At 41.1% G+C, this 26,456-nt stretch overlaps 2 protein-coding genes across 3 annotated transcripts in view; both read right to left on the bottom strand.

Annotated features, from left to right (window-relative positions):
* GNB5 (G protein subunit beta 5) overlaps positions 1 to 8,118 on the bottom strand; it is a 50,704-nt gene extending 42,586 nt beyond the window's left edge. Inside the window, exons 1-2 of the mRNA XM_066341864.1 lie at positions 8,050 to 8,118; positions 1,931 to 2,074 (exon numbers count right to left, since the gene is read on the bottom strand). Coding sequence (XP_066197961.1) covers positions 1,931 to 2,056 — 126 coding nt within the window. The 5' untranslated portion in view covers positions 2,057 to 2,074; positions 8,050 to 8,118. The remainder of the gene's footprint in view (positions 1 to 1,930; positions 2,075 to 8,049) is intronic.
* A 3,162-nt stretch (positions 8,119 to 11,280) lies between these two features.
* MYO5C (myosin VC) overlaps positions 11,281 to 26,456 on the bottom strand; it is a 114,102-nt gene continuing 98,926 nt past the window's right edge. For both annotated transcript variants that reach the window (XM_066341824.1, XM_066341825.1), the window contains exons 37-41: positions 24,061 to 24,211; positions 23,119 to 23,401; positions 14,033 to 14,207; positions 13,453 to 13,533; positions 11,281 to 11,533 (exon numbers count right to left, since the gene is read on the bottom strand). In XM_066341824.1, the coding sequence (XP_066197921.1) occupies positions 11,381 to 11,533; positions 13,453 to 13,533; positions 14,033 to 14,207; positions 23,119 to 23,401; positions 24,061 to 24,211 (843 nt within the window). In that variant the 3' untranslated portion in view covers positions 11,281 to 11,380. The remainder of the gene's footprint in view (positions 11,534 to 13,452; positions 13,534 to 14,032; positions 14,208 to 23,118; positions 23,402 to 24,060; positions 24,212 to 26,456) is intronic.

The raw sequence follows: 26,456 nt of genomic DNA, 5'->3' as shown, positions 1-26,456 counted from the left end.
GTCTGAGAAGACCTGGGATGAACAGAGCTCCACACTGGTGTGTGCCCTCCTCTGAAGGTTCTCTGTGTGAGAGAAATTCCAGATCTCTTCCCATCTGGAGATGAGACCATGTAATTGTTTAATATCTGGAAAAATTTGGTGTTCTCTACTTTTTTTTTTTTTAAGATTTTATTTATTGATTTGAGAGAGAAGAGGGAGGAGCAGGGGGAGTGGGAAGTATCAACTCATAGTTGCTTCTCATATGTGTCTTAACCTGGCAAGCCCAGGGTTTTGAACCAGCAACCTCAGTGTTTCCAGGTCGACACTTTTATCTGCTGCACCACCACAGGTTAGGCTGGTGTTCACTACTTTTTTAAAGTGAGGACACTGCAGATCTACTGCGTTTCAGCAGTAAAGATACAAAGTTTCCTCTATTCAGGAAAAGGGTCCATTGGAGGCTGAGTCTACACAATCCCAAAAACCTGGAGAAAAGGTAGCTGTCAGTCATCTGGATGTCTCAGCCAAAGGAGGCTGTCTTGATATTTGGGAACCCCGAAGTGCGTGTGATGGAGATAGCTGGCAACAGTCCCCTGAGGACTATCTCCAGGCAGGGCCTCTGATTGGGGAAGATTCTAGCATGCTACAGATTACATGACATCTGGGATTCTGGGATTCTGGGATTCTGGGCTTCTTTCTACAGAGGAAGTTGTTCAAAAAAAACAGAAGAGCTAGATTAATAAATAGCACTGCTCAAGGGTAAGACGGCCACCAGAAAGCAGGCTTATTTTAAGCATTGAATGTCCTCAGTTTGACAATTTGCAGAGCAAAGTTTAAAGCACTCTGTGCTGCAGGAAGCGATTACACTGAGCCTGAACTCTGTGATGACAGGATTACTAAACTGTACCAAAGCCCATGTGTCACTCTGGGCTATTTACTTGCCATTTACTTTATAGGAATAATTTTCTTAAGTTGCTGTCAGAGGTTACAATGAAACCAGGAGAGTGAATACTGCCTTTTCCTCTTTAGTTAAATAAAATATAAAAGTCATTTTTCCTCCCTTTGATACAGGGTTTTAAAAAACTCTGTTAATAATCGGGCACTTCCTATTAGGCTTTTGGGGAAGAGTGATTTGCCACTTTTGACCAGGTGGGGACTCTGCTCAGCCTCGCTGTTTTGCAAACCCTGTGAGACAGGACTAATTCCTAGGGCTTCAGTCATGCTGTGGGCATTTTTTTTGCTGCAAAATCTGAACATGGATCTTCCATAATTAAATATCTGAATATAAGACCTGTGCATAGGATTGATTTTGTGTACTTTAAAAAATGCCAGGATTTGTGGGCAGTCCCTAGCTCTTACTGAAGGCTTAGGCCAAAGAACACTACTCCTTCAGCTTCATTTTGCTCATTACTGAGGTCCCGCGTGATTCAGTCTTCAAGAGAGCTGTACCTAGGGGCAGCTTGCACAGGGCCTTTGGAAAGATGTTCCCAGGCTATTTGCTAGTGTTTCTTCTAGTTTGGTTGCTTGCCAAGCAGATTGATAGAAAACAAAAGAAAAAACATGAGCTCTAAAAAATAATACTAGCTAAAACATTCATTGGGCACTTCCTCTGCTTGGTACTGTTTTAGTAAAAGGCAAAATACTTATGCAGTGTGAAGAGAAACCAGAGTATGTTTTAAACACTTTATCAAATAAACTCATTTGATTCTCACAAAGCCCTATCGTTCCTATTTTCCAGATGAGGAAACAGACCTTGGGAAAGAGGTGAATTCTGTAGATATACTACCACCAGGGAACAGAACTAGGATTTGAACCCGGGGAGTCAGAGGCCAGGATCCACACTCTAACACCCCAGCCTAGCTGTGCTGAAAATGTGTGTGTGCGCACACTGATTCTATAGCAACTTGTCTACCACAGGACTCTCCTACTTAAATTTTTTAAAAGTTGCACTTACAATTTCTGCACATATTGAACAGTAGCTGAGCTGCTGAGATTTCTTGAAAACTGGTCTTAGAGCCCTTTGTTTGAAACATTTGTCACAGGAGCCAAATACATTAACTAGAAAGGTCTGATCACACATCTTCAATAGAAGAGGAAGCTGAAAAAGAGAGAAAAGGAGGTAAGTGTGTGAGAAAAGCCAACAGAAAAAGTTTTTAATGCTCACTTTCCTCTTATCGTGGTAGTTGTTCAGACCTCTGCATGTGGGATAAAGCATCTGCAGTTCATCTGGAATCTTTGGTTTATTACAGCATGCTGGGCCAACGCCGACTCATTTATTTAATCAGCAAGAAGGCACCAGACAGTAGGTTTCCGAATTTATGCCTAACTGGTTGTTTTGGCAGCTTGCAAACGTGGACACAATTGACCTTGGTGACACAATATTAATTCTGTGGGGCTTCAAAATGGAAAACATTGTTGTAATGAATAATATAATTTGAAACTTAAAAAAAAACTTCTCCCTTCTGGGTAAACTTGTGGAGTAAAGACAAGAGTCAGAAAAAGGCGGAGCCTGCCTCCAACCAATGCGATGGGGCCAAGTAAATGTGGTGTTGGTTCCCTGGTGGAAACGCAGCATCCCACTTACTCATTAAACATGTGGCAGCCGCAGACCCAGGGTCCCTGCCTGTGCACCCAGAAGTTGATAGGCCCAGGCCACTGAAGGGAGGGCAACCTCAAAGCAAAACCAGCTAGGGTCTAGAGGTGCTGTCTCTGGCTGAGCGATTCCTGGCCCTACTACTTACACAAGTCACTTAACCTCCCTGAATCTTTGTTTGCTAGTCTGGAAGATGAGGATCTTAAAATTCACCGCATAGCATTGTCAGGGGAATTCTAAGCGACAGTGCTGAAGCACGTAGCTCAAGCCCGGAATGTTGTGAGTGCTCCAGAGAGGTCGTGGTGCTCTGTGACTCGCTGTAATAGCAGCAGCAGGAGCGGGGTGGGGAGGCTGGAGATGTAGACAGAGCCTGTGGCCACAGTTCAGGCAAGAAGTGATGAAGGCCTAGACTAAACCAATGCTGTAGGGTGGATGTGGACCACATTTAGGAAGGAGAAGCAGCTGGACTTGGTGACATGTGGGGACAAGCAGAGGGAGATGTCTACAATGTCTCCTAGGTGTCTGTTTGGGAGGCTGAGGGGTCACGATGTCATTGTTGGAGACGGAGGACAGGAGGTTAGGGTAGGAGGGGGCAGCCATTGTAGCCATGCCAGTTAAACAGGTGTTCCAAAGAACGGGCCTTGTCAAGGTTCAGAGAAATGACCCCTTGAAGATACAGATATTCTGAGGCACTGGTCTGAACATTTCAACAGAGCTGAATTTGCAAGGGACGTATTTGTGGGGCAGGTGGCAGTGGAGCTATCCCTGAGGGGAATGTCTGTCATGCAGAGGTCACCATGGGGCTGGAGAAAGAACGGGGAGCTTATGAATTGGACTGAACTCCTGCAGCAAAGGGGCAGCTAGCATAGTTTTTGGGCTCTCTAAGTAACAAAGGGATAGAGGACAGTCCCTTAAGGATGAGAGATCAGAAGGGAACCAGCTACTGACCACCACAGAGTGCTCGGCCTGACCTCTCATAGCCACCCTGGGAGGGAGGCAGGATAACTGCGTCACAGCTGAGGAAATGCCGAGGGACTCAACGAGTTCAGGTCAGTGGTGGAGCCTGAATATAGCAGGACTCCACACCTTTACTACTGAGCTGCTCTGCTTTGTCACAAGCGAGGCAAAGAACACAACAGGGCCTGCCCACTAGAGCTAGGCCTGTGGCGGGGTCCTGGTAATGTTGCCCCTGACTGCCCAAGCCAGCCCTGGCGGCCAGTTGCAAGGTCGTGCTGAGGACTCCACGTAATAGCATTAGGTAGGTGAACCATGGGTTTGTCAGCAAGGGAGCAACGTCATTCAAGCAGATTATTCCAGCATTTGTGCTTCCAGAAGTAGGTCAGAGACAGATTGTGCAGCAGGAAAATCAGCTGGGGTAAGAGATTGCAATCATGTTCTGGGGAAGAGGAAGTGAGCTCTGGGCAGCAGCTACTGTAGGAATGGCAGGAGAGAGGAACCTGGGAGCCGGGCAGAGAAGGAACAAGAAGGCTGGCTCAGAGTTACGGAAGACCGAGAAAAAGAGGAGTAGAAACAGTTGTCAGAATTCCAAATCTTGACTCCAAAGGCAAGAGAAGTGAAGGCAAAAATTAATGAATGGGACTACATCAGACTAAGAAGTTTTCGCTCAGCAAGAGAAACTGATAACAAAATAAACAGACAGCCAACTAAATGGGAAGTGATATTTTCAAGCAGCAGCTCAGATAAGGGCCTAATATCCAAAATATACAAAGAACTCATAAAACTCAACAACAAACAAACAACCAATCCAATAAAAAAATGGGAAGAGGACATGAACAGACACTTCTCCCAGGAAGAAATACAAATGGCCAACAGATATATGAAAAGATGCTCATCTTCTTTAGTTATTAGAGAAATGCAAATCAAAACTGCAATGAGATACCACCTCACACCTGTTAGATTAGCTATTATTAACAAGACAGGTAATAGCAAATGTTGGAGAGGCTGTGGAGAAAAAGGAACCCTCATACACTGTTGGTGGGAATGTAAAGTAGTACAACCATTATGGAAGAAAGTATGGTGGTTCCTCAAAAAACTGAAAATAGAACTACCTTATGACCAGACAATCCCTCTACTGGGTATATACCCCCAAAACTCAGAAACATTGATACGTAAAGACACATGCAGCCCCATGTTCATTGCAGCATTGTTCACAGTGGCCAGGACATGGAAACAACCAAAAAACCCATCAATAGATGACTGGATAAAGAAGATATGGCACATATACACTATGGAATACTACTTAGCCATAAGAAATGATGACATCGGATCATTTACAGCAAAATGGTGGGATCTGATAACATTATACAAAGTGAAATAAGTAAATCAGAAAAAACCAGGAACTGCATTATTCCATACGTAGGTGGGACATAAAAGTGAGACTAAGAGACATTGATAAGAGTGTGGTGGTTACGGGGGGAAGGGGGAGAGGGAGAGGGAAAGGGGGAGGGGGAGGGGCACAAAGAAAACTAGATAGAAGGTGACAGAGGACAATCTGACTTTGGGTGATGGGTATGCAACATAATTGAACGACAAGATATCCTGGACATGTTATCTTTGAATATATGTATCCTGATTTATTGATGTCGCCCCATTAAAAAAATAAAATTAAAAAAAAAAAAAAAGAATTCCAAATCTGTATAGAGACAATGTCTTCCTTCCCAAACTGAAAACTTTCAAATTATAAGAGCTGCGTATGTTCATTATAAATAATTGGAAACAGAAGAACATGAAGAAGGAATATTAATCACCTACATACTCTATACTAACAAATAATTGACCTTGGTTAGCATTTTTTTATGTTTTCTTCCAGTATCTTCATTAACATATGTGTATAGCTTTTTAAAAATTAGAATTATATGACATATACAATTTTAAAAATTACCTTTTTTGTTTAATATTGTTTATGTCTTCATATGTCATTGCACAATCTTGGAAAACACCATATTTTAATGGAGACCACAAGTTTTGAGTCATATCAATCTTAAATCACATCACATAACTAGCATTGTAGATCTGGTTGGTTAAACATGGGCAAGCTATAAATCAAATTAGAAAATTATAGTATTTTAAAACCATAAATGCTATATGGTTATTGTAGACAGTTTGGAAAACTCAAAAAGTTGTTAGGAAGAAACACCTATAACCCCAGCGCCCAGAGAGATTCCTGTTCACATTTTGGCACAAGCAAGCATAGATTTTAAGGATGTTTTGTTCATGTATACTGTTTATATTTTTATTACCTAATGTTTTTCATTAAGTATTTAAAGCATAAGCTAAATTTAATTTTAGTATAGTCTATTGTCAATAATCCTTTTTATGATGAGGGAACACTTCACAGCTAAAGCAGATGCTCCAAGGGGCATTTTGACAACAAGAAGATAAAAATGCTCTATTTTAACAAGTTTTTTTTTTAAATTTTATTTATTCATTTTAGAGAGGAGAGAGAAAGGGAGAGAGAGAGACAGAGAGGGAGACAGAGAGAGAAGGTGGGGAGGAGCTGGAAGCATCAACTCCCATATGTGCCTTGACCAGGCAAGCCCAGGGTTTCGAACCAGCGACCTCAGCATTTCCAGGTCGACACTTTATCCACTGCGCCACCACAGGTCAGGCTATTTTAACAAGTTTTGATGTGAAATGGCTCTGCAGAAAAAGTTCATAGACCATCTTAAACCTTCCCCGAACCCTACATCAACCATAAAATCTCTTAGAAGTATTTCACCTAAATATATGATTTTAAAATGACCAAAACCCCTACATTTTAAGAAAGAGTTAATGCCAAAGATAAAGGGTCAAAAGTGAAAGTCCCCATTACCTGCTGCGCCTTCACTCCCGTCACCTAGGTTGGTGCATATCCTTCCAGACTTTTCTGACTCCTTAGATAAAGCGTTGTTAGTTATACGAAAGGGGCTGGCTGCTTGTTTATTTTCATGTAACTTATTCTGTTAGTACTTTAGATCTATCTGGGTGGTGGTTTTTATGGTTCTTTTTGTTTGTAATAGTTTTAGTATTATTCTATACTATGGAGCATCATAATTTATTAAACCAATCTCCTATTGTTGGATATATAGGGTATCTCCAGTTTTTACTTTCAAAATAACACTTCATTGACCCAATGAAAAAAGAACTGTCGGACTTTGCTGTGGAGAATGTAAAATGGTGCAGTGATGCAGAAAACGGTTTAGCAGTTCCTCAGAAGGTTAAACAGGGTTGTTATTGTATGAACCACCAAAATCCACTCCTAGGTATAGACCCAAAATAACTGAAAACATGTTCACATAAAAACTTGTAGGTGAATGTTTGTAGCAGCATTTACGTCAAAAAGTGAAAACAACTCAAATATCTATCAGCTGATAAATGGATAAACAAAATGTGGTATATCCATGCAGTAGATTATTTGGCAATACAAATAATAAAGTTCTGATATGTTCTATAACATACACAAACCCTAAGAATATTAAGTGAAATAAGCCAGACACAAAGGCCACAAATTATGTTTTCATATACATGAAACATGAGAGAGAGGCTAATCCACAGACAGAAGGTAGATTAGAGGTTGCCAGGGAGGTGGGTCGGGGCTTAGGAGTGACTGCTTAACGGATATGGATTTCCTTCTGGGGTGATAAATACGCTCTGGAATTAGATTGTGAGCTTTTGTTGTTATCTGCATTATATCTCAACAAAGACTATTTTTTTAAATGAGCAAAAGACTTAAAAAATACTTCACAAATGCAGATATATTCATATGGTCAATAAACATAAAAAGCTCAACATCATTAGTCATCCAAGAATGGTAAATTAAAACCACACTGTGATATTACCACGTACTCATTAGTATACTAACAATGAAAAATACTAACAATCTGAAATGTGGGGGAGGATGTGGAGAAATGGACCTTTTTCCTTACTGTCAGGAGTATAAATTGGTACTAAAAAAAATAATAAGAAGAATGCAATAGCTATTTTATTCATAATAGCTCCAAACTGGAAAAACTCAAATGTTCACTAATAGAGACTAGATAGAGAATTTATGACGTGTTCATGCATTTAAAAAGAATAAAGTACTGGTACACATGACAATGTGGGTGTATCTCAGACTCACTATGACTAACGTTTGGTCAAAAACCTCTTTCAAGTCCATACGTTGCACTCAGGCTTATGTTGACATTGTGTTACCCAGATCAATTTTTAAAAATGATTAAATGATTTTAAAGATAATTAACTTTTTCTCTGATGCCAATACTGAATATATACTTAAAACAAAATATCTTATTATTTCAAAAAGAATGCACATGACTTGGAGAAAAATTAGAGCATACTAGATTAACACACTGCCAGCCCTCACCTGTGCTCCCACCACACAGAAAGACCACCGTCAACACCTTGCTATGTACATATCTGAACATTTCTCTGAGCGCTGAAGAAAGCCTGAACATTCTAATTTAATGTTAACACGTACATACCTTCCACAGAGTTAAGCCTGGGAACCGGTCAGCAGAAAGGTGATAAGAAAGGCGAGAAGGCGCACAGGAACTACTGCACAGCTAATCTCCTTAGCTGGCATTACGGCTCGGCTGCTTCCTCCTGCCCACCTGAGCCCCGTGCTCACTGCTGGGCACTTGTTACCATGTGCACTGAGGAGCCACTGAGCCATTTCACCCGCAGGTGTTGTAAAGTACCAAAGGCTACAGAATTAATATTAATATTTTAGGAGGCTTGGAGAACATTTTATTAATTTGGGTTAAGGTGTGCAGAGAAATTGTGAGAATAGTCTCTGTACTGTGTGATTGGCATAACCAGGATGGCTCTTGCCATTGTATTGTAAATGAAAAGGGAAGGAAAGCATAGATTCCCTGACATTCCACCACACCTCTGGGGAAAGGAGTGAATGGCTATCTTCAGGAAGGGAAAAGCCAAAAAAAACCCTTTTCTTATAACTATGAGCCATTTGCGGGCATTTGTCCCCATGGAAACTACCTCTCTTATGTAAATGCATGCGGTTAATACGTCTGACTCTGGACAGAGAGATGGCAGATGAACACTAGAAAATATAGGAAGGCCTTTTGATATGTAAAGAGATATCTTTCTACCATTGTGTTTACTTGTAAATTTTGTTTTCTCCAAAATGATGTATGGTTTGCAAATTGAACGTGGTCCTATCATGTTAAAGGACATATGACTATAACCAATAGCGGTAAGGGGCTCCTAATTGCAATTTTTGCTTCTGTACTTCCCACTTACAAAACTATAAAAACTAAGTAGAACAAAGGGCCGGCGCACTCTCCGTCAGATTTCTGTCGGAGTTCCCGCCACTTGGCCAAGCTAGACAATAAAGCTTTAATGTGTAAACGACGGACCTTGCTCCTGTCTTCCATAATTCGGGTCCCTCCGAATTTGGATTAACATGCACCACGTCCTCATCCCTTGAACCTTTTGCCCGTCCACACTGCCCTGCCAGGTGCCCTCAGAACCCCGTTGACCAGTTTCTCGGGCTTAGTTCTCCGTCTGCCCTTTGAGGAGGCAGAGTTTACAGGTTTGACCTGGTGAATCCATGACCTGCCCCACTGAGCATTGCTGACCTTCACCTGTGACCAGACGTTATCAGCACCTCCTGCCTCCTCTGTCCTCATCCCAGCAGCACCTCATTAACTTTTGCGACCTCTCCCACCTTCAGCGTTGAGGAACTAATCAAGCCTATGGGCTGAGTGCCCCCACTTCTCCCTTTTGCATGCATACATTTCGCAGCCTCTGCAGGTCCTTTGTCTTGTCCCCAAACAAGACCGACTCCTTCCCAAGGCTGACCAGCCCACCACCCCACCCCACCCCACATCCTGCCACCTCCCTAGGACTTTGCTCCTGCAGTTCCCTCCGACCTCGCCGGCGTCAAGATGAATGGAGGGCCGGGTAAGAAGTGGACCTGCTCTCACAGACCAGCAGAGGAGATGGACAATGCTACTGGCATACCGCTGAGGCCAAGTGCTGTAAGCCATGCATGAACCCCAAGTTATGAGCGCCAAAAAAAAGGGGAGATGGGGTTCTCGCGGCATAGGAAAGGCCTGGGAGGGGCACAAAGAAGACCACAGGGGGATCAGAAACCCAGCCAACTCTCTGCTAAGTAGCCCCCGTTCTGGCACCGTCTGGAGTCCCCGAGAGACAACCTGAGCCGGAACTTCAGGCACATTTACTTCCTCTCTAAGAATTCTTATATGTGCTTTATGAGATATTATGACTCTGTAAAAATTCCAGCATCTTTAATTATGATCCTTAAAGAAAGGCATTAAAACTTGTGTACTTAAGAAAAATATAACCTCCTAGCAATGAAAAGAACTGGACCCAATTCATATTGGAATTGATTTAATTGATTAAAATATTACAAAGTTCCACTTTTCATTTCTTCACATATAATGCATCTAAATGAACCGAATTAAATTACTCATAATAGGAAAAGATAGTATTACATATTAGTAGGGTGATGTTACTTCATAATTGTGTATTATTTCCACTTCTGAGATATAAGTCTGTGTTGCAGAATTACATCTATTGCTTGTAACTGTCAGAAACAAAGATAGGTTGGGATTCCTGGGATGTTGCAAAGGGCACTGGCCACCGGCCACAGGCTAAGAGAGCTTATCAAATGCCATTTTATGATCTGAAAAAAAGGGATGAGAGGAGTGTGTGTGTGGGGAAACAAAGAATAGTCAATTCCTATACAATTTGGGAAACAGACTTCAGTTATTTTTATGAGAAAACTTTAAAACATATATGAATGCTGATTAGAGAAAATAATTTAGGTTGTCTTTTTTCTTTTTGAAGATTTTATTTATTTATTTTAGAGAGAGGAGAGAGAGAGAGAAGGGTGGAGAGGAAAGCATCAACATGTAGTTGCTTCTCATATGTGCCTTGACCAGGCAAGCCCACAGGCCTGGGGTTTTGAACTGGTGACTTCAGTGTTCAGGGTCGATGTTCTGTCCACTACACCACCACAGGTCAGGCTAGGTTGTCTTTTTAAACTTAGTTTTTAAAAGTTATTGTATGAAAGATATTAAACAATGAAAAATGATGGCAAATATGTTGGCAGATGAAATCTGAAGAAATGTTCTTGTGGAGAAGATGATAAATGGTGTGGCAACTAAGCTTTAATAATATGTTGATTTTAAATAGATACATACACAAACTACTTCATATGATTCATTGCAGATTGAATATTCTCTTAAAAATTAGAGCGGTCTGAAATAATAAATATTTTTTCTGCAGGAGCATTTTTAGTAAAGAGAGTGAGTAAGCCCCCACGCTGCCTCTCTGTCCACCACGGATATGCAGTGAAAGAACTCCGAGCAGACCTTTGTGGCCAAACGGTATTATTTTCTGGAAGGCTTAGCCCTGGACTCTACTGTGCCTTCATAAATGTACCCAGGCTTCACATGAGCCTTACAAAATTTGGGAGACACCGTGTCCCCGGATCTCACGCCCTGCTGGCTGGAGACCTGTCACAAGACAGATGTAGACCAAGAGACACGTGGAGGAAAACACGAACCTTCCAGGAACCCTAGTAAAAGCCAGCTGAGGTTCCAAAGCCACAAGGCCACAGCTGGTGTGTGTTAATATTTACACAATGACAGTGGCAACGGCATCACTGTGAGAGAGAGAAGATGTGATCCATTTGGGAGAGTTCTTATTTTCTTCCTTAAATAACATTTTAGACAATTTCAAGTTCCAATTAATAAAACTACATCCCTCGTCACCGACCTTCACTTAGCTTTTGAGGGAAAAGTGCCTTTACTCTCTTTTCTCCTGCTATACTCTTTTGAGAAAGCCGAGTTTGAAACTGCTGGGGATCTGGATCATTTCCAGAGCGTGGGGAGAGGGGGTAAAAGGAAACATGACTTGAAAGGTGTATCTGGTATCCAGCATCAGCTGCGAGGAGTCCTCTCGGCTACTTAGGAGAGCCTGAAATGAGAACCAGAGGGAAGTGAGTAAGGAAGCTTGGGCATTCTGCTCTGTTGCTATCTGGAAGTCAGGGGAAGAAAAACACAGCTCCATCCTTCGTGAGGCACCCCTTTCAAAACCATGTGAGGTAACACAAAAAAGAACTTTAGAGCTTTTTAGAGGGCAATTCCAAGGTGAAATGGTCCACCCAGGGCTTCCAATCAGCTCTTACGAAAACTTTCTTGCTTTCACTCAAGAAGTTAATTTACCACGAGATGAACTGACTAGATTGATCTACATATTTTTATTTTCTCTTATCTAGTCTCATGCCATAATTGTAAACCCACATACAAGTAGATCTCAAGTATTAAATTTTTATTGCACTCATCTTTTTTTTAAAATTTAATTGTTTGCAAAGGTTTTTGGTCTCAGTATCCCCTTTATACTCTTAAAAATTATTGAGAACTCTAAGAGCCGTTATGTATGTGGGTCTAATTATTGATATTTACCATATTAGTAATTAATGCAATAACTTAAAATGTGTTAATTCATTAAAATAACAAGAACAAACCCAATAGATGTTCATATATTTTTATTTAAAAATGACTATGTTTTGAAAACATAAAAGATTAGTGAGAAGTGGTATTGTCTCATATTTTTGTAAATCTTTTTAAAAATGTCTGATTTAATATGATAGGTATAATCTCAGATCTGCTACTGCATTCGACTGATTATGATATGTTATTTCTGTTGAAGTATAGGGGGAAAGTTGGCCTCATACAGGTATGTAGTTGGAAAAAGGAAGACTTTGCAGGCTTCCCAAAGTGTCTCAAGGACCCCCAGGGATCCTTGAACCAACTCTGAGAACTGCTGCCCTAGTTCATTGGGGAAGAAACTCTATGAATTAAAATAAGGAAAATGGGCACAGGTCTCTATATCCATTCTGTGCTGCTCACCTGCTTAGCACTCAAAGACTGATAAGAAACAAGATCTGAGCCCTGGCCAGCTGCCTCAGTGGTAGAATGTTGGCCTGGTGTGTGGAAGTCCCAGGTTCAATTTCTGGCCAGGGCACACAAGAGAAGCACCCATCTGCTTCTCCACCCCTCCCCCTCTCCTTCCTCTCTATCTCTCTCTTCCCCTCCCACAGCCAAGGCTCCATTGGAGCAAGGTTGGCCTGGATGCTGAGGACAGCTCCATGGCCTCTGCCTCAGATTCTAGAATGGCTCCGGTTGCAATGGAGCAACACCCCAGATGGGCAGAGCATCACCCCCTAGTGGGCATGCCGGGTGGATCCTGATCAGGCACATGCGGGAGTCTGTCTCTCTGCTGCCCTGCTTCTCACTTCAGAAAAATTTAAAAAAAAAAAGAAAAAAAAAGAAAGAAACAAGACCTGCTGAAGGAACAAAGAATGTGAGTCATGTCTGGTATATCATGCCCTTCCCACAGGGCTAACATGAATTCTAAAAACTGGGGAATCTGACAGGGAAAATTTCTGCTCCTTTTTCTGGGCGCTTTCTGGGTCATATTTGGTGGCTATACTTTAATCTTGGATTTCTGTAATGCTAACTAAATATCTTTTTCTTTTTTTTTTTTAAGTAAGAGGAGGGGAGATAGTGAGACAGACTCCTGCATACCTCCCGACCAGGATTTACCCAGCAACCCTCGTCTGGGGCCGCTGCTCGAATCAATGGAGCTATCCTCAGTGCCAGGGTCGATGCTGGAGCCAATCGAGCCACTGGCTGTGAGAGGGAAAGAGAGAGAAAGAAGTGGGAGAGGGAAGGAAACAGAAGCCAATGGCTGCTTCTCATGTGTGCCCTGACCGAGGATTGAATCCAGGACGTCTGCATGCTGGGCCAACACTCTATCCAATGAGCCACCAGCCAGGACCAAATATCATTTTCTTATACTAAAAATTAAAAGGATATTCTTAAGTATCTCACCTGTACTTTGCGAACAAAGGATGGAGTCACTCTTTTCTCGAAGTCATCTATAGGTGTGTATGAATTCAGGATCTTTATGATCTGCCAACCATACAGAAGATGGTGTTAGATCATGGTAAATAAGACTCTGTCCATGAAATAATGGTTCTGGTGGTTTTTGGAATAGCTGGGGACCACAAGTAGCTCTTTTATACTGTGATTGGCTCTAGGAATGATGTGTTATTTCTTTCCCAAAATGAAAACAAGGTGAGAAGAGTGTAGAAGGTAGCAAAGACAAATCACACAATTAGATGACAGTAAGACAATCCTCCACTTCCAGCCTCCCCACCCCCACCCCCGCCAAGCACATCTGTAAGTTTAGTAAGCAGGAAAATGTGTCATATGCACTTTTATGTTTTCAGGCCTGGAGTTAGTATTTAATAAATGCTTATTAGATAGGAGGGTGGGCTACGGGAGATACTATGCTCCCCAAAAAGCACAGAGACTCAGGTGCAGCCCATAGCTGGCTCAACCAGAAAAGGTGATATCAATGATAAGATCTGTTGGTGCAGATCCAGGAGACACTCAGCAAGCTGGTTACCTGCACAGCAGACAGTGAGGTGCAGCGTTCGTAGATCTCCTTGGCGTCGCTGTCTGTGGTCTTCTTAACCTGCAGCAACCAGGCCGCCTGGGAGAGAGGTTCCAAAGTTTCCTTGGCCAGGCTGTTCTGCAAATTCTTATCTTTAAGCCATTCTTCTAAGTAGCTGATATTGCACCTGCAGTAAAAGCCAGAGGAGCAGAGAATAGTAGGTGACTCATTTAGATCATGTTAGGGGAGGTGCTGACTCCCGAGTGTGTCCTGAAAGGGAAGCGGAGTTCACTGAAGGCACCAGGACCACAGTCCCACAGTGTCTTCATTTGTAACAGAAGAGGTTGGACCATGATTCATGGTTCTAAGGATCATAATGGTCTGGGTGAGGGGCTGTAACAGCTATACACTTTGGGGAAAATTTGAGCAAAGAACAGTGACTGCAATAATTTATAAAGTAAAATAGTCTTTTAAAGTAGTCAATAATAAACTTTAAAATCTATTAAATGAAAAAATTAAGTGATATTTGAGAGAAGACTTACAGTGGTATAAAAACTGTTTGATTTCTTTTCCTAAATTGGCAGAAGACTTTCTTTCAGTCCACTGAGGTTTTTAATTCTTCTCTCTGTCACTAATTATCATAGGTCTATGAGTTATGAGGCACGGGTTTTAGTCCCAGTCCTCTGCTGTGTGAGCTTGGAAAGTTATGCAACCTCTTTGGATAAATGAGAGTGTTGAGAACATGCATACGTTGCTGGCGGGAATATAAATGACACAGCTGCAAAGGAAATAGTTCGGCAGTTCCTCAAACTGTCAGACATAAAACTACCTTATGACCCAGCAATTCAACTTTTAGATATGTAGTCAGGAGGACTGAAAACATGTTCACACAAAAAACTGTCCACAAACGTTCACAGCACTTAATTTACCCCCAAAATGAAAACAACACAAATGTCTACCAACTGATAAACAAATTGTGATATATCCATAAATGAGATGTTATTCAGCAATAAAGGAATGAGGAACAACTAAGGTGTCACAACGAAAAACTGATGATTGATGCTTCTCATCTCTCTCCCCATTCCTGTCTGTCCCTCTCTCTGACTCTCTCTGTCCCTGTAAAAAAAAAAAAAAAAAAAGTAAGGAACGTAAATTTGTGATTTCCACATTGCACCTGGGCAGCCGCCCATCTTAGTAAGAACCCTGATTACAAGTGCCATTTTAACAACCAGTTTGCCGAACTCAATGAAAATTAGGTATCAGGTCCGCCAAACCTGTGCGAACTGGCTGAAGCCCACCACTGAATATAAGGTTTCTTTATGGAGTGATGAAAATGTTCTAAAATTACATTATGGTGATGGTTGCACAACTCTGTAAATATACCAAAAGTCATTGAACTATACACTTTAACTAGGCACTACCTGGCATGTAAATTATATATCTATGAGACTGTTTTTAAAAAATTGTAAAGGAAAAAGGTAGTAAACTGGAAGAGATCAATAGAGATTATCCAATCTGAAGAGCACAGAGAAAGAAAATACCTGAAAATAATGAATTGAACTTTAGGGATCCTTGGAACAATGATGAAAGGTCTAACATTTGTGGCATCAAAGTTCCAGAGGAAAAGAGAAAGTATGATGCAGACAAAATAGCTGAATAAATAATGGCTTAAAATGTCCCAAATTTGGTAAAAAAAAACCCTACAAATTCAAGAAGCTCAGGGAACCTACAAATTCAAGAAGCTCAGGGAACCTCAAAACAGCTAACCCCAAAGAAATCCATATCCAGACACATCACAATCAAATGGCAGAAAACTAAAGACAAAAAAAAAAAATCCTGAAAGCAATCAGAGAAAGACTATGGATTACTTGTATGGAAATAATAATTCAAATGACTGTGCATTTCTCATCAGAAACCATGAAAGCCAGAAAAAAGTAAAACATTTTTAAAGTGAGAAAAAAAAGGACTGCAAAATATATTTCAGGAATGATGGTGAAATGAAGACATTTTCAGATGAAAGAAAATGAAGAGAATTTATTGTCAGTGAACGTGCTCCAAATGGACTATTGAAAGAATTTCCTCATAGAGAAAAGAGGGAGACGATATCCAAATGAGACTTGGAACTTAGAAATGAGAAAGGAACAACAGAAATGGTAAACAACTGAGTAAATGTAATAGACTATTCTTCTCCTGTTGAGTTCTTAGAATACATTGGATGGTTGAAAACAAAAATTACATTGTCTGGCAGAGTTTTTGATGTATGTAGATATAATACGTAAGACAACTACAACATACACTAGAGAGGGTAAAGTCCTCTGTGATGGTAAAGCTTCTACAGTTTACATTCTACTCGACATGATAAGATATAGGTTCTAAATAGACTGAGAAAGTTATGAAGGTATACTATAATTCCTAAAACAACCCCTAAAAAGACACAAAAAGATATAGTAAAAACACAATAGGTAAATTGAAAAGGGTACCCCAAATAATGTCAAAAAATGGATGTCAGAGAAATAAAAGCCAAAAGGAAGAAATAGGAAATAAAATGATAAGCTTAAACCTAAATATACTGTTCACAAAAATTAGAGGATATTTAAAAATGAATATAAAGTGATAAAAAAAGAAGCATTTGATTTTTTTATTAAATAAAAACATCAGAAAAGCAAATGACAAGTCAAAGAAAGTTGTTTGATTATGAAAATGAGATGCAAACTCAATTATCATGATTGATTAGCAAGTGACATATTAGTGGGGGTGAACAGAAGCATGTCAGACTGGACGAGAGTGCCACACATTGACCGGTCAGTAGGGTGTATGGTCACCCAAGACTGCCAAACCACACTGACAGCGATGGGGCATGGACAGGATCAGATTGTCCAGCAGTTCTTGTGGGATCCTCTGCCACTCTTGCTCCAGGGCAACTTCCAGCTCTAAGTGCTGTGGGAGGCATTGGACGGTTTGCCAGACGTCTTCCCAGTGCATCCCAAGCATGTCCAATGGGATTCAGGTCTGCAGAACATAAAGGCCAGTTCATGCGTTCGATTCCTGCCTCCTGAAGCATGTTGTTGATGAGATGTGCACGGTCAGGCCTTGCATTACCATCCATGAAAAGAAAGTTATTTCCAACTGCTCCAGCATAGGGTACCACTATAAGTGTACAGGACCTCATCTTGATATTTGACAGCAGTCAGCGATCCATTTCTGATGACATGGAGGTTGGTACAACAACCAATGCTGATGCCAGCCCACACCATGATTCCACCACCACCAAAGGAGTCCCTTTCTCACATGAAATGTGGATTCTCCCATGTTCCTCGTTCACACTAAATCAGGACACGATGATTGTCAGGCCGCAGACTGAACTGTGACTCATCAGAGAACAGTTGACCACTCATCATGAGTCCAATAACAATGTTCATCAGCCCACCTTCTACAGGTTCTACGGTGTTCAGCATATAATGGAATGCACATCATTGGTTGCCGGGCATGCAGTCCAACATGATGGAGCAGATTTCGTATGGTCTGAGTGCATAGCCATCGTCTAGTAGCAGCAAGAAACGTCCCCACAGCTCTGTTGCATTGAGGCACCTGTTCCTTCTTGCCAATAAGGTCAAGTAGCTGTCATCTCTTGCTGTTGTGGCAGATGGGCGACCCTGCCCTCATCTTCTTTGTATACTACCAAGCTCTTGAAAGTGATTCCACAGTCTGCTAATCACGCTTCAGGATGTCCCAAGTGCTGTCGCCCCTGTCGTTTGTGTTTGACCAGCTTCAAGACGTCCTATGGCTCTCCAGGCTTTGCATTTGGGCAAATTGTGTTGCAAGGCATTGCAAGGGCTGGGAAATTGCAAGATGTGCACTTTCTATTTTTTTTTTTTTTTTTTTTTTAAACAGGGCCTCTGACCCTTTCATTTTATTTTATTTTTATTTATTTATTTATTTTTGCATTTTTTCTGAAGCTGGAAACAGGGAGAGACAGTCAGACAGACTCCCGCATGCGCCCGACCGGGATCCACCCGGCATGCCCACCAGGGGCGACACTCTGCCCACCAGGGGGCGATGCTCTGCCCATCCTGGGCGTCGCCATGTTGCAACCAGAGCCACTCTAGCACCTGAGGCAGAGGCCACAGAGCCATCCCCAGCGCCCGGGCCATCTTTGCTCCAATGGAGCCTTGGCTGCGGGAGGGGAAGAGAGAGACAGAGAGGAAGGCGCGGCGGAGGGGTGGAGAAGCAAATGGGCGCTTCTCCTGTGTGCCCTGGCCGGGAATCGAACCCAGGTCCTCCGCACGCTAGGCCGAGGCTCTACCACTGAGCCAACCGGCCAGGGCAGATGTGCACTTTCAAGATCAGGGAATGTGCACATACTCCAGTACTTCAGCCTTTTGTATATTGCATTTTCACCAAAGAAATAAAGGTTGCTTTTGCATCTCATTTGCATAATGAGACAACTTTCTTTGACTTGTTGTTTGCTTTTCTGATGTTCTTGTTTAATTAAAAAATCAAATACTTCTTTTTTTATCTCTTCATATTCATTTTTAAATATCCCCTAATTTTTGTGAGCAGTATGTATCAATAATTACATTAAATTAAAATGGTATAAACATCCCAATTAAGGAGCACAGATGGTCAGACTAGATGTTAAGAAGACCCAAATATATGCTGCCTACAAGAAATTCACTTCAGGCCCTGGCCGATTGGCTCAGTGGTAGAGTGTCGGCCTGGCGTGCAGGAGTCCCGGGTTTGATTCCTGGCCAGGGCACATAGGAGAAGCGCCCATCTGCTTCTCCACCCCTCCCCCTCTCCTTCCTCTCTGTCTCTCTCTTCCCCTCCGCAGCCGAGGCTCCATTGGAGCAAAAGATGGCCCGGGCGTTGGGGATGGCTCCTTGGCCTCTGCCCCAGGCGACAGAGCGACCTCCGGATGGGCAGAGCATCGTCCCCTGGTGGGCGTGCCGGGTGGATCCCGATCAGGCACATGCAGGAGTCTGTCTGACTGCCTCCCCGTTTCCAGCTTCAGAAAAATACAAAAAAAAAAAGAAATTCACTTCAAATATGATATAAATAGGTTAAAAGTAAAAGGATAAGAAAGATATAATATGAAAGTACTAATCAAAAGAAAAAGACTTTCAGAAAAAATAGACTTCAGAGCACAGAAAATTACTAGGGAAGGAATAAAGAAGAAACTTACATAATGATTGGAGGGTCAATTTACCAAGAAGACATCAACAATTCTTAATGTGTATGTATCCAACAAAGGAACTTCAAAATACATAAATCAACAATTGACAGATTGAAAGAAGAAACAGACATCCATAATTATAGTTATAATTAACTCTAATAATTATAGAATTATAATTATAGAATAATTATAGAATTGGAAACTTTCCTGCTCCTCTAAGTAATCAGTAAAACTAAGAGAGAATCAGCAAGCATAGTATAGAAGAAGTGAAAAAAAACAACAATTGACATTTATAGAACATTCTATCCAACAACTATAGAATATACTTTCTTTTCAACTGCTTGTAGAACATTCAGAAAACAATCCATCTTCTGGATCATAAAAGCAAATCTTAACAAATTCTTAAAAAGAATTGAAATCATACAAAGTGGGGTTTTTAATGTAAAAGAATTTAGAAGTTTTTATTTTAAAAAGAAATCTGAGAAAGTCTCGGGTGAAGTGGGATGCTTGGTGACTTTAGTATTATTGTCTATATAGTATAGATTTCAATCTTTATGCACTTTGAGATTTATTTTTATTATGGTATACAACATATATCATAAAATTTATCATCTTGCCCTGGCCAGGTACTGGGTTGGTTAGAGTGTCATCCCGATGCACCAGGGTTGCAGGTTCGACCCCTGGTTGGGACACATGGAAGAATCAACCAATGAATAAGTGGAACAACAAATCTATGTCTCTCTCTCTCAAATCGATTTTAAAAATTACCATCTTAACCATTATTAAGTGTACCATAACATATGCACTATGTTGTACAACAGCTCCCTAGAACATTTTCATCCTGCAAAACTGAAACAACTGACCTTCCCCTCTCTCCTCAGCCCCAAGGCAACACCATTCTACTTTCTGTTTCAAAGAGTTGACTGACAAAGTATATTCTTTAACTATAATAAAATTAAACTAAAAAATCAATAACAGAAAGGTAACAAGAAAGTCTCTAAACACTTGGAAAATAAACAATATACTTCTAAATAATCTATAGGTCAAAGAATAAGACTCAGGGGAAATTAGAAAATATTTTTAACTGAACACAAATGGAAATACAACATAAAATTATAAGATATAGTTAAAGTAGTGCTCAGAGAGAAATTTATTAGCATTAAATGTTTATGCTAGAAAAGAAAGGTCTCAAAGTCAATAATCAAAGCTTCTACGTTAAAAAACTATAAAAATAGAGCAAAATAAATCCAAAGTCAGCAAAAGGAATAAAATAATAAACACAATAACAGAAATCAATTAAATTAAAACAAAAATCAGTGAAACCAAAACCTGGTTATTTTAAATAATCAGTGAAATTGACTAAACTTTAGCATGACTGACCAACGGAAAAAAAAGAAGATACAGATTACCCATATAGGAATGAAAGAGGGGAATATTACTACAAATTCTGCAGAAATTAAAGGAATAATAGGGAAATATTATGAACATCTCTATGCACATAAATACAGTAACTTAGATGAAGTGAACCAATTCCTTGAAAACCAAAAGCTACCAAAACTCATCCAAGATGAAATATAACCTAAATAGCTCAACAACTATTAAAGAAATTCAGTTCACAGTTTAAAGCCTTCTGAGGCTGTCACTGCTGAGGGCCCGAAGCTCAAAGGCCCATTCTTCTGGTTCCTAACAGAACTGTTTCCGTGAACTCTACTTAGGTGATTATCATAGATCGCTGGCACAGCAGCCATGAGGGAACTTGCTGTAAAAATGCTATTGTGAGACAAAGTTCCTATTTCTATAACTCAGGACTAGGAACAAAACCAGAATTAGATACTAAGAGAGAAGCTTTATATATTCCTGGGCCTGGTCTGCCTTACCACACCCAGTGAGACCAGAGAGCTGAGGATGTCCTGGCAGCCAAAAAGCCCAGCACTAGTTTTCAAGCTCCTCTGTTCACTGTTTAAAATTTTCTTTTCTTTGGTCTTGATTGCCTCCTTGTATTCATTTTTAATTGTGTGGCTTGTGTTTTCATTGCAAAGCCACTATACATCCTCGTGGGCCTTGCTCATGGCGGGAGCTTAACAAATATCTGAGTGAAGGACCGCCTCATGAATGCACGTGCTACGCAGAGCAAGACACGGCAGCTGCATTACTTCTCTGATGGCCACTCTCAGTCGGAGAGAGAAGATTACAGGGCACCTGTGGGAACAGATGCTGAGTATCCTCAAAGCAGTTGTTACAGGATCTAGCATTATGAGCCTTACTCATGTCCTCTGTCACTCATGTCTCATGTTCACACACCTTGAGGGATCTACTGATGGAACGAGTTTAGTGAAGGCTCTGGTGGCACATTTAGGTTTATGGCTTTACTTGAAATAGGGCTGAAACCTACCTCAGGGAGCAACAGTGCATCTGCTTGGAGTCCGTGAACTAAACAGACTCTTTCCTTGCTCAGTGAAGATAGAAAGGTCCACAAAGCCCACCCTTCCGACTACCCCTCTCATATCTGAAATCCACAACCTGGTGTCACGGGAATTTGCCAGTCTGGTTTATGGGGATGACCAGCTCCTAGTTTCACTAATGTGAGAAGATGTAATGGACGCCTCATGTTTCTTTATTGGTTTAACATGCTCCTTTGTCCCCTTCCATCATTGTCAGCTTCTCATGTCACATGCAGTATCAAGTCCCTAGACATAGTATAAAAATCTTAAATATCTACTCCATATTATGTGTTTCCTGTTCACTTAACAGCAGTAATTCAAACAATAGCTCAGGGTCTGTGTTTCCTCAATTTAGAGATAAAGAGAAATTGACATACCTCAAAATTGTGACTACTATTTTATTTATTTATTTATTTTTGTATTTTTCAGTAGTTAGAAGTGAGGAGGCAGTCAGACAGACTCCCGCATGCGCCTGATCAGGATCTACCCTGCCTACCCACCAGGGGGTGATGCTCTGCCCATCTGGGCCATTGCTTCCTTGCGGCTGGAGCCATTCTAACGTCTGAGGCAGAAGCCATGGAGCCATCCTCAGCACCTGGGCCAACTTTGCTCCAATGGAGCTTTGGCTGTGGGAGGGGAAGAAAGAGATAGAGAGAAAGGAGAGGGGGAAGGGTGGAGAAGCAGAAAGGTGCTTCTCCTGTGTGCCCTGGCCAGGAATTGAACCTGGGACTTCCACATACTGGGCCGATGCTCTACCTCTACCGCTGAGTACTGATTACCATTCTTCACGCTGTATTCCAAACACCTTAGCCTGGCATTCGGACCCTCCCAGTCTGGATCCAACCTAATGCTCTATCTCGGTCCTCCTGCTCCCAAACAAACCTCTGCTTCATTTAGAGCTGCCTGCTGCAGCCTGAGGTGGGGCCCTCACTCAGTTCCACCGTATGCCTTTGCTTGCTCATTCCCCCTGCCTAGAATGTGCTTCTCTCTTTTTTAAATCACTCAGTGAACAGCACTCAGGCTTCTTTAACTTTTCTGCCAAATCTCTTTTCTGAAGCACTTTCCGCAATCCTTGTTCCTGACTTAATCACATTGCCTTGAGTTATTTAGCTCTTTTGAGCTTCTCCAGGGTCAGGCTCCAATTGCCCTTCCCTTGATTTCCTCTGTCCTTCACCAGGCAGCGCTACTCACAGCGGTGGTGGTCAATCAATGCTATATTGGCTGAATGCATGATAAGCACAGAAGGCAGGAATTTAAAATATACAATCACTAGTCAAGTTGGCATGGTATAGAGTGGTGGGAGGAGGCACTGGATCAGAGGGCAGACATCTCCAAGGTTCTAAGGGTTATTTTGTACACAGGCACCCACTGCACACCCCCTCACCCCCAGCAGTGCAGCTCTTGCGGAAGGAGGGGTGGCCCCAGACTATGAGCATTCTTCCCGGCCAGCCTGTCTGGAGTCAGCGGCAGTCTGTGGATTTTACCTGATCTGCATCCCTTTTCTGCAGGAGCACATGTCCTTGCGCAGGAGAAGGCTGTTCAGGGTGACTGCCCCGATCAAGAAGAAGAGCTGCTTCACAGCCTGCCTCACGATCTCGGGGTCCAGGCCGTTCTGGCTCATGGTGCTGTAGAAATAGCTCAGCTGCTGCAGGACGGACGTCATCGTGTAGGCATCTGTGTCGTCTATGCTGGATGACCGCTTCCGGAAGCCCGTGGGCTTTAGGCCGGAAATGCCTTGCAGACTCTCATACTCCAGCATGCCTGGTACTATGGAGGAGAATGGATGATTTTCTTGCACACACAGTGGGGACAACCAGAGGACATTGCTCACTGCTCTTATCTGTTTCAAGAGGTGTGACATTTTCTACAGGAGTTAGTAGCCGATTCAGTTGTGACAGAGAAAGCAAGAGAATCAAGGCCTGGGGAGCACCAGGCTGTGGGGGGTGATGGGCAAGACGATTGTTCACAACCGGGCAGGAGCCCCTCGTCTAGGCATGGAGCACCTCTTCTTTCAAAATCACGGGGAAGCGAGCAGGCTAGCATGGTAACTCATGGTCTGGAACCATTGAAAGTCTAAAGTATTTAAATTTCAGAAAATTAAAGGAAGTATATAAGAATTTGAGAGGGACTTCAGGATTTTCAAAATACTTGGGTCAGACCAGGATCAGCCATATACGTAGCAGCCATTCTCCCAAGGTTTTCTGGTCAGTACGAATCAATCCTCACCGAAAGAAAATTACAGACCCTGTACTTTTAGATATGTAATGGTTTCAAGCAATCAAAGGATTAAAAAAATAGACATATACACAACTAAATTTTCTTGGTTTTAAAATTATATTCTTTGTAACCACATATTCCATACACCTGATTTATTTTAAGGTGTCAATATTACAATAAGTATTTTTGGTTATTAATTCTTTTCTTACCTATTATCGGTTGAATGTTATTTTCCATTACGATAATGAACTGATGATATATTCGTATAGCCACATCACTAAGAATCTGTCTGTATTCTGACAGGTCAAAATTGTTCAAGCAGTTCCTATTCTGATGTGGACTGTTATGTTTCATGAATTCCTGAAAGTAATTTTTAGCATAGAAATATTAAAGTAATATAGACATGTAGGAAATTAAAATACTATTTCTACTAATGATACTATAATCAGCATCTACTCCCACACTTTACAACTTAATGTCTGATTTGTATCAAAAAGGTTCTTGAGATTTGGAGGAGCACGTATTTTCTGTAACTAACTAAATGTCACTGAACTGCCTACTCCTTCTTCAAATATGTGCCCCAGAATGATAAACCACAGTAAAACAAAATAAAACACTCCCATGGAAATTCATGGAAAAAAAAACAGCAAAACACCCAAGGAAACAAATGCTATAAGAGGTTAGTAGATAAATGCGATTCATACTTTATAATTACAGAGGATAGACTAATCTGAAATATTATAAAGTGAGTGCTATGGACTGAATGTTCGTGTTTTCCTCTGATCCCCAATCCACATGTTGAAACCCGGATCTCCAGTGTGGCTATATTTAGAAACGGGGCTTCTAAGAAAGTGATTAAGGTCAAATGAGGTCATAAAGGTACGGCCCTCATCTGTTAGGATTCATGTCCTTAACAATAAGAAACACTACAGAGCTCAAGCTCTCCCTTCCCGCTCCCACGCACAGAGGAAAGGTCACGTGAGGACACACCAAGAAAGCGGCTGTCTGCAGCCAGGAAGAGAGGTCTCACCAGAAGCCAACCCAGCTGGCACCTTGATCTGGACTTCAAGTATCCAAAACGGTGAGAAAATAAGTTTCTGTTGTTTAAGTCACCCAGTCTATGGCATTTTGTATATAGAAGCTCAAACAGACTAATTCATTATGTTTAACATGTTCAAAGGGATAAAAGAAAAGGAAGCCGTTAAGACAAAAGTAGGACATTATGATAAAAGGCAGAGGTAAAAAAAGAATCATTAAAATTTTTAGAAATAAAAAATACAGTAACTGAAAAAACACTCAGGGAAAAGAACATTGTATACATGGCTGAACAGGGCAAATATAGGATTAAAAACTGAATGCTGTTGAATAATATTCTCTTCCATTAATATCTCACAGATGCCAGTTTGTCTTAAATGGACAGCCTGCGCCCCTCTCCACTCCACTGTTCCTTTTAGTCAGAGCTTGGATCTTCTTTACTCATTTCCCCCTTTGTTCTATATTACTAGCAGGAATATTTTTATATTTTATTATACTTTCTCTCCATTGGGGAAATTGGCTATCCATGTGCAAGGAGATATGAGATTATCACCTCACAAATCAATGTAGAATAGTTAATCACACCAATTCTAGATAGGGAAAAGCATAAATGTAGATTCTAAATTTGAACTGTAAAAGTTTAGAAGAAAGTAAGAGAATATCTTTACCATCTCAGGATAGGGAAGAATTTCTTGGAACATATAACATAAGAGGACAGGATAGATTTAAGTACCTAAAAATTAAAAAATAATGTATAAGTCTGGCCTGTGGTGGAGCAATGGATAGAGAGTCAACCTGAAATGCTGAGGTCACTGGTTCAAAACCCTGGGCTTGCCTGGTCAAGGCACATATGACAAGCAATCAATCAACAACTAAAGTGAAGCAACTATGAGTTGATGTTTCTTGTTCCCCTACACCCTCTCTCTCCTCTCTCTGTAAAATCAATAAATAAAATCTTTTTAAAAATGCATGACAAAGAACTCCATAAAGAAAATTAGAAGACATACCATAATCTAGCCATAATATATAATGACCTTCTATAAATAAATAAGAAAAAAAAAATTAGCCCGGAGAAAAATAAAGAATGGATGTAAGTAGGCAGTTTAAACGGAAACCCAAGCCTGACCTGTGGTGGCACAGTGAATAAAGCATCAGCCTGGAATGCTGAGGTCGCTGGTTTGAAACCCTGGGCTTGCCCGGTCAAGGCACATATGGGAGTTGATGCTTCCTGTTCTTCCCCCCCTCCTCTTTCTCCTTCTCTCTTTCTCTCTGTGTGTCTCTCTCTCCTCTCCTTAAAATGAATAAATATATTTTTTTTAAAAAAAAGAAAACCCAAATGACCAATAAGGATATGAAATGACCAATAAGGATATCTCACTGGTGATCAAGTAATTTCAATTTAAGTCAACAAAGTATTGTTTTATTCCCATGAGATCAGTAAATAGTATGTCTGTCAATACTAAGTGTTGGTGAAGGTATGAGACATTGGACGCTACTAGTGTGACTATAAAATGGTGCAACTATTTCAGAGAGCAGTAAAAATCCTAAAATCCATTTTGTTATTATTGAT

Source organism: Saccopteryx leptura, chromosome 6 (genome assembly GCF_036850995.1).
Source record: "Saccopteryx leptura isolate mSacLep1 chromosome 6, mSacLep1_pri_phased_curated, whole genome shotgun sequence".
Taxonomy (NCBI): domain Eukaryota; kingdom Metazoa; phylum Chordata; class Mammalia; order Chiroptera; family Emballonuridae; genus Saccopteryx; species Saccopteryx leptura.
This window is presented reverse-complemented; position numbering and strand designations above follow the sequence as displayed.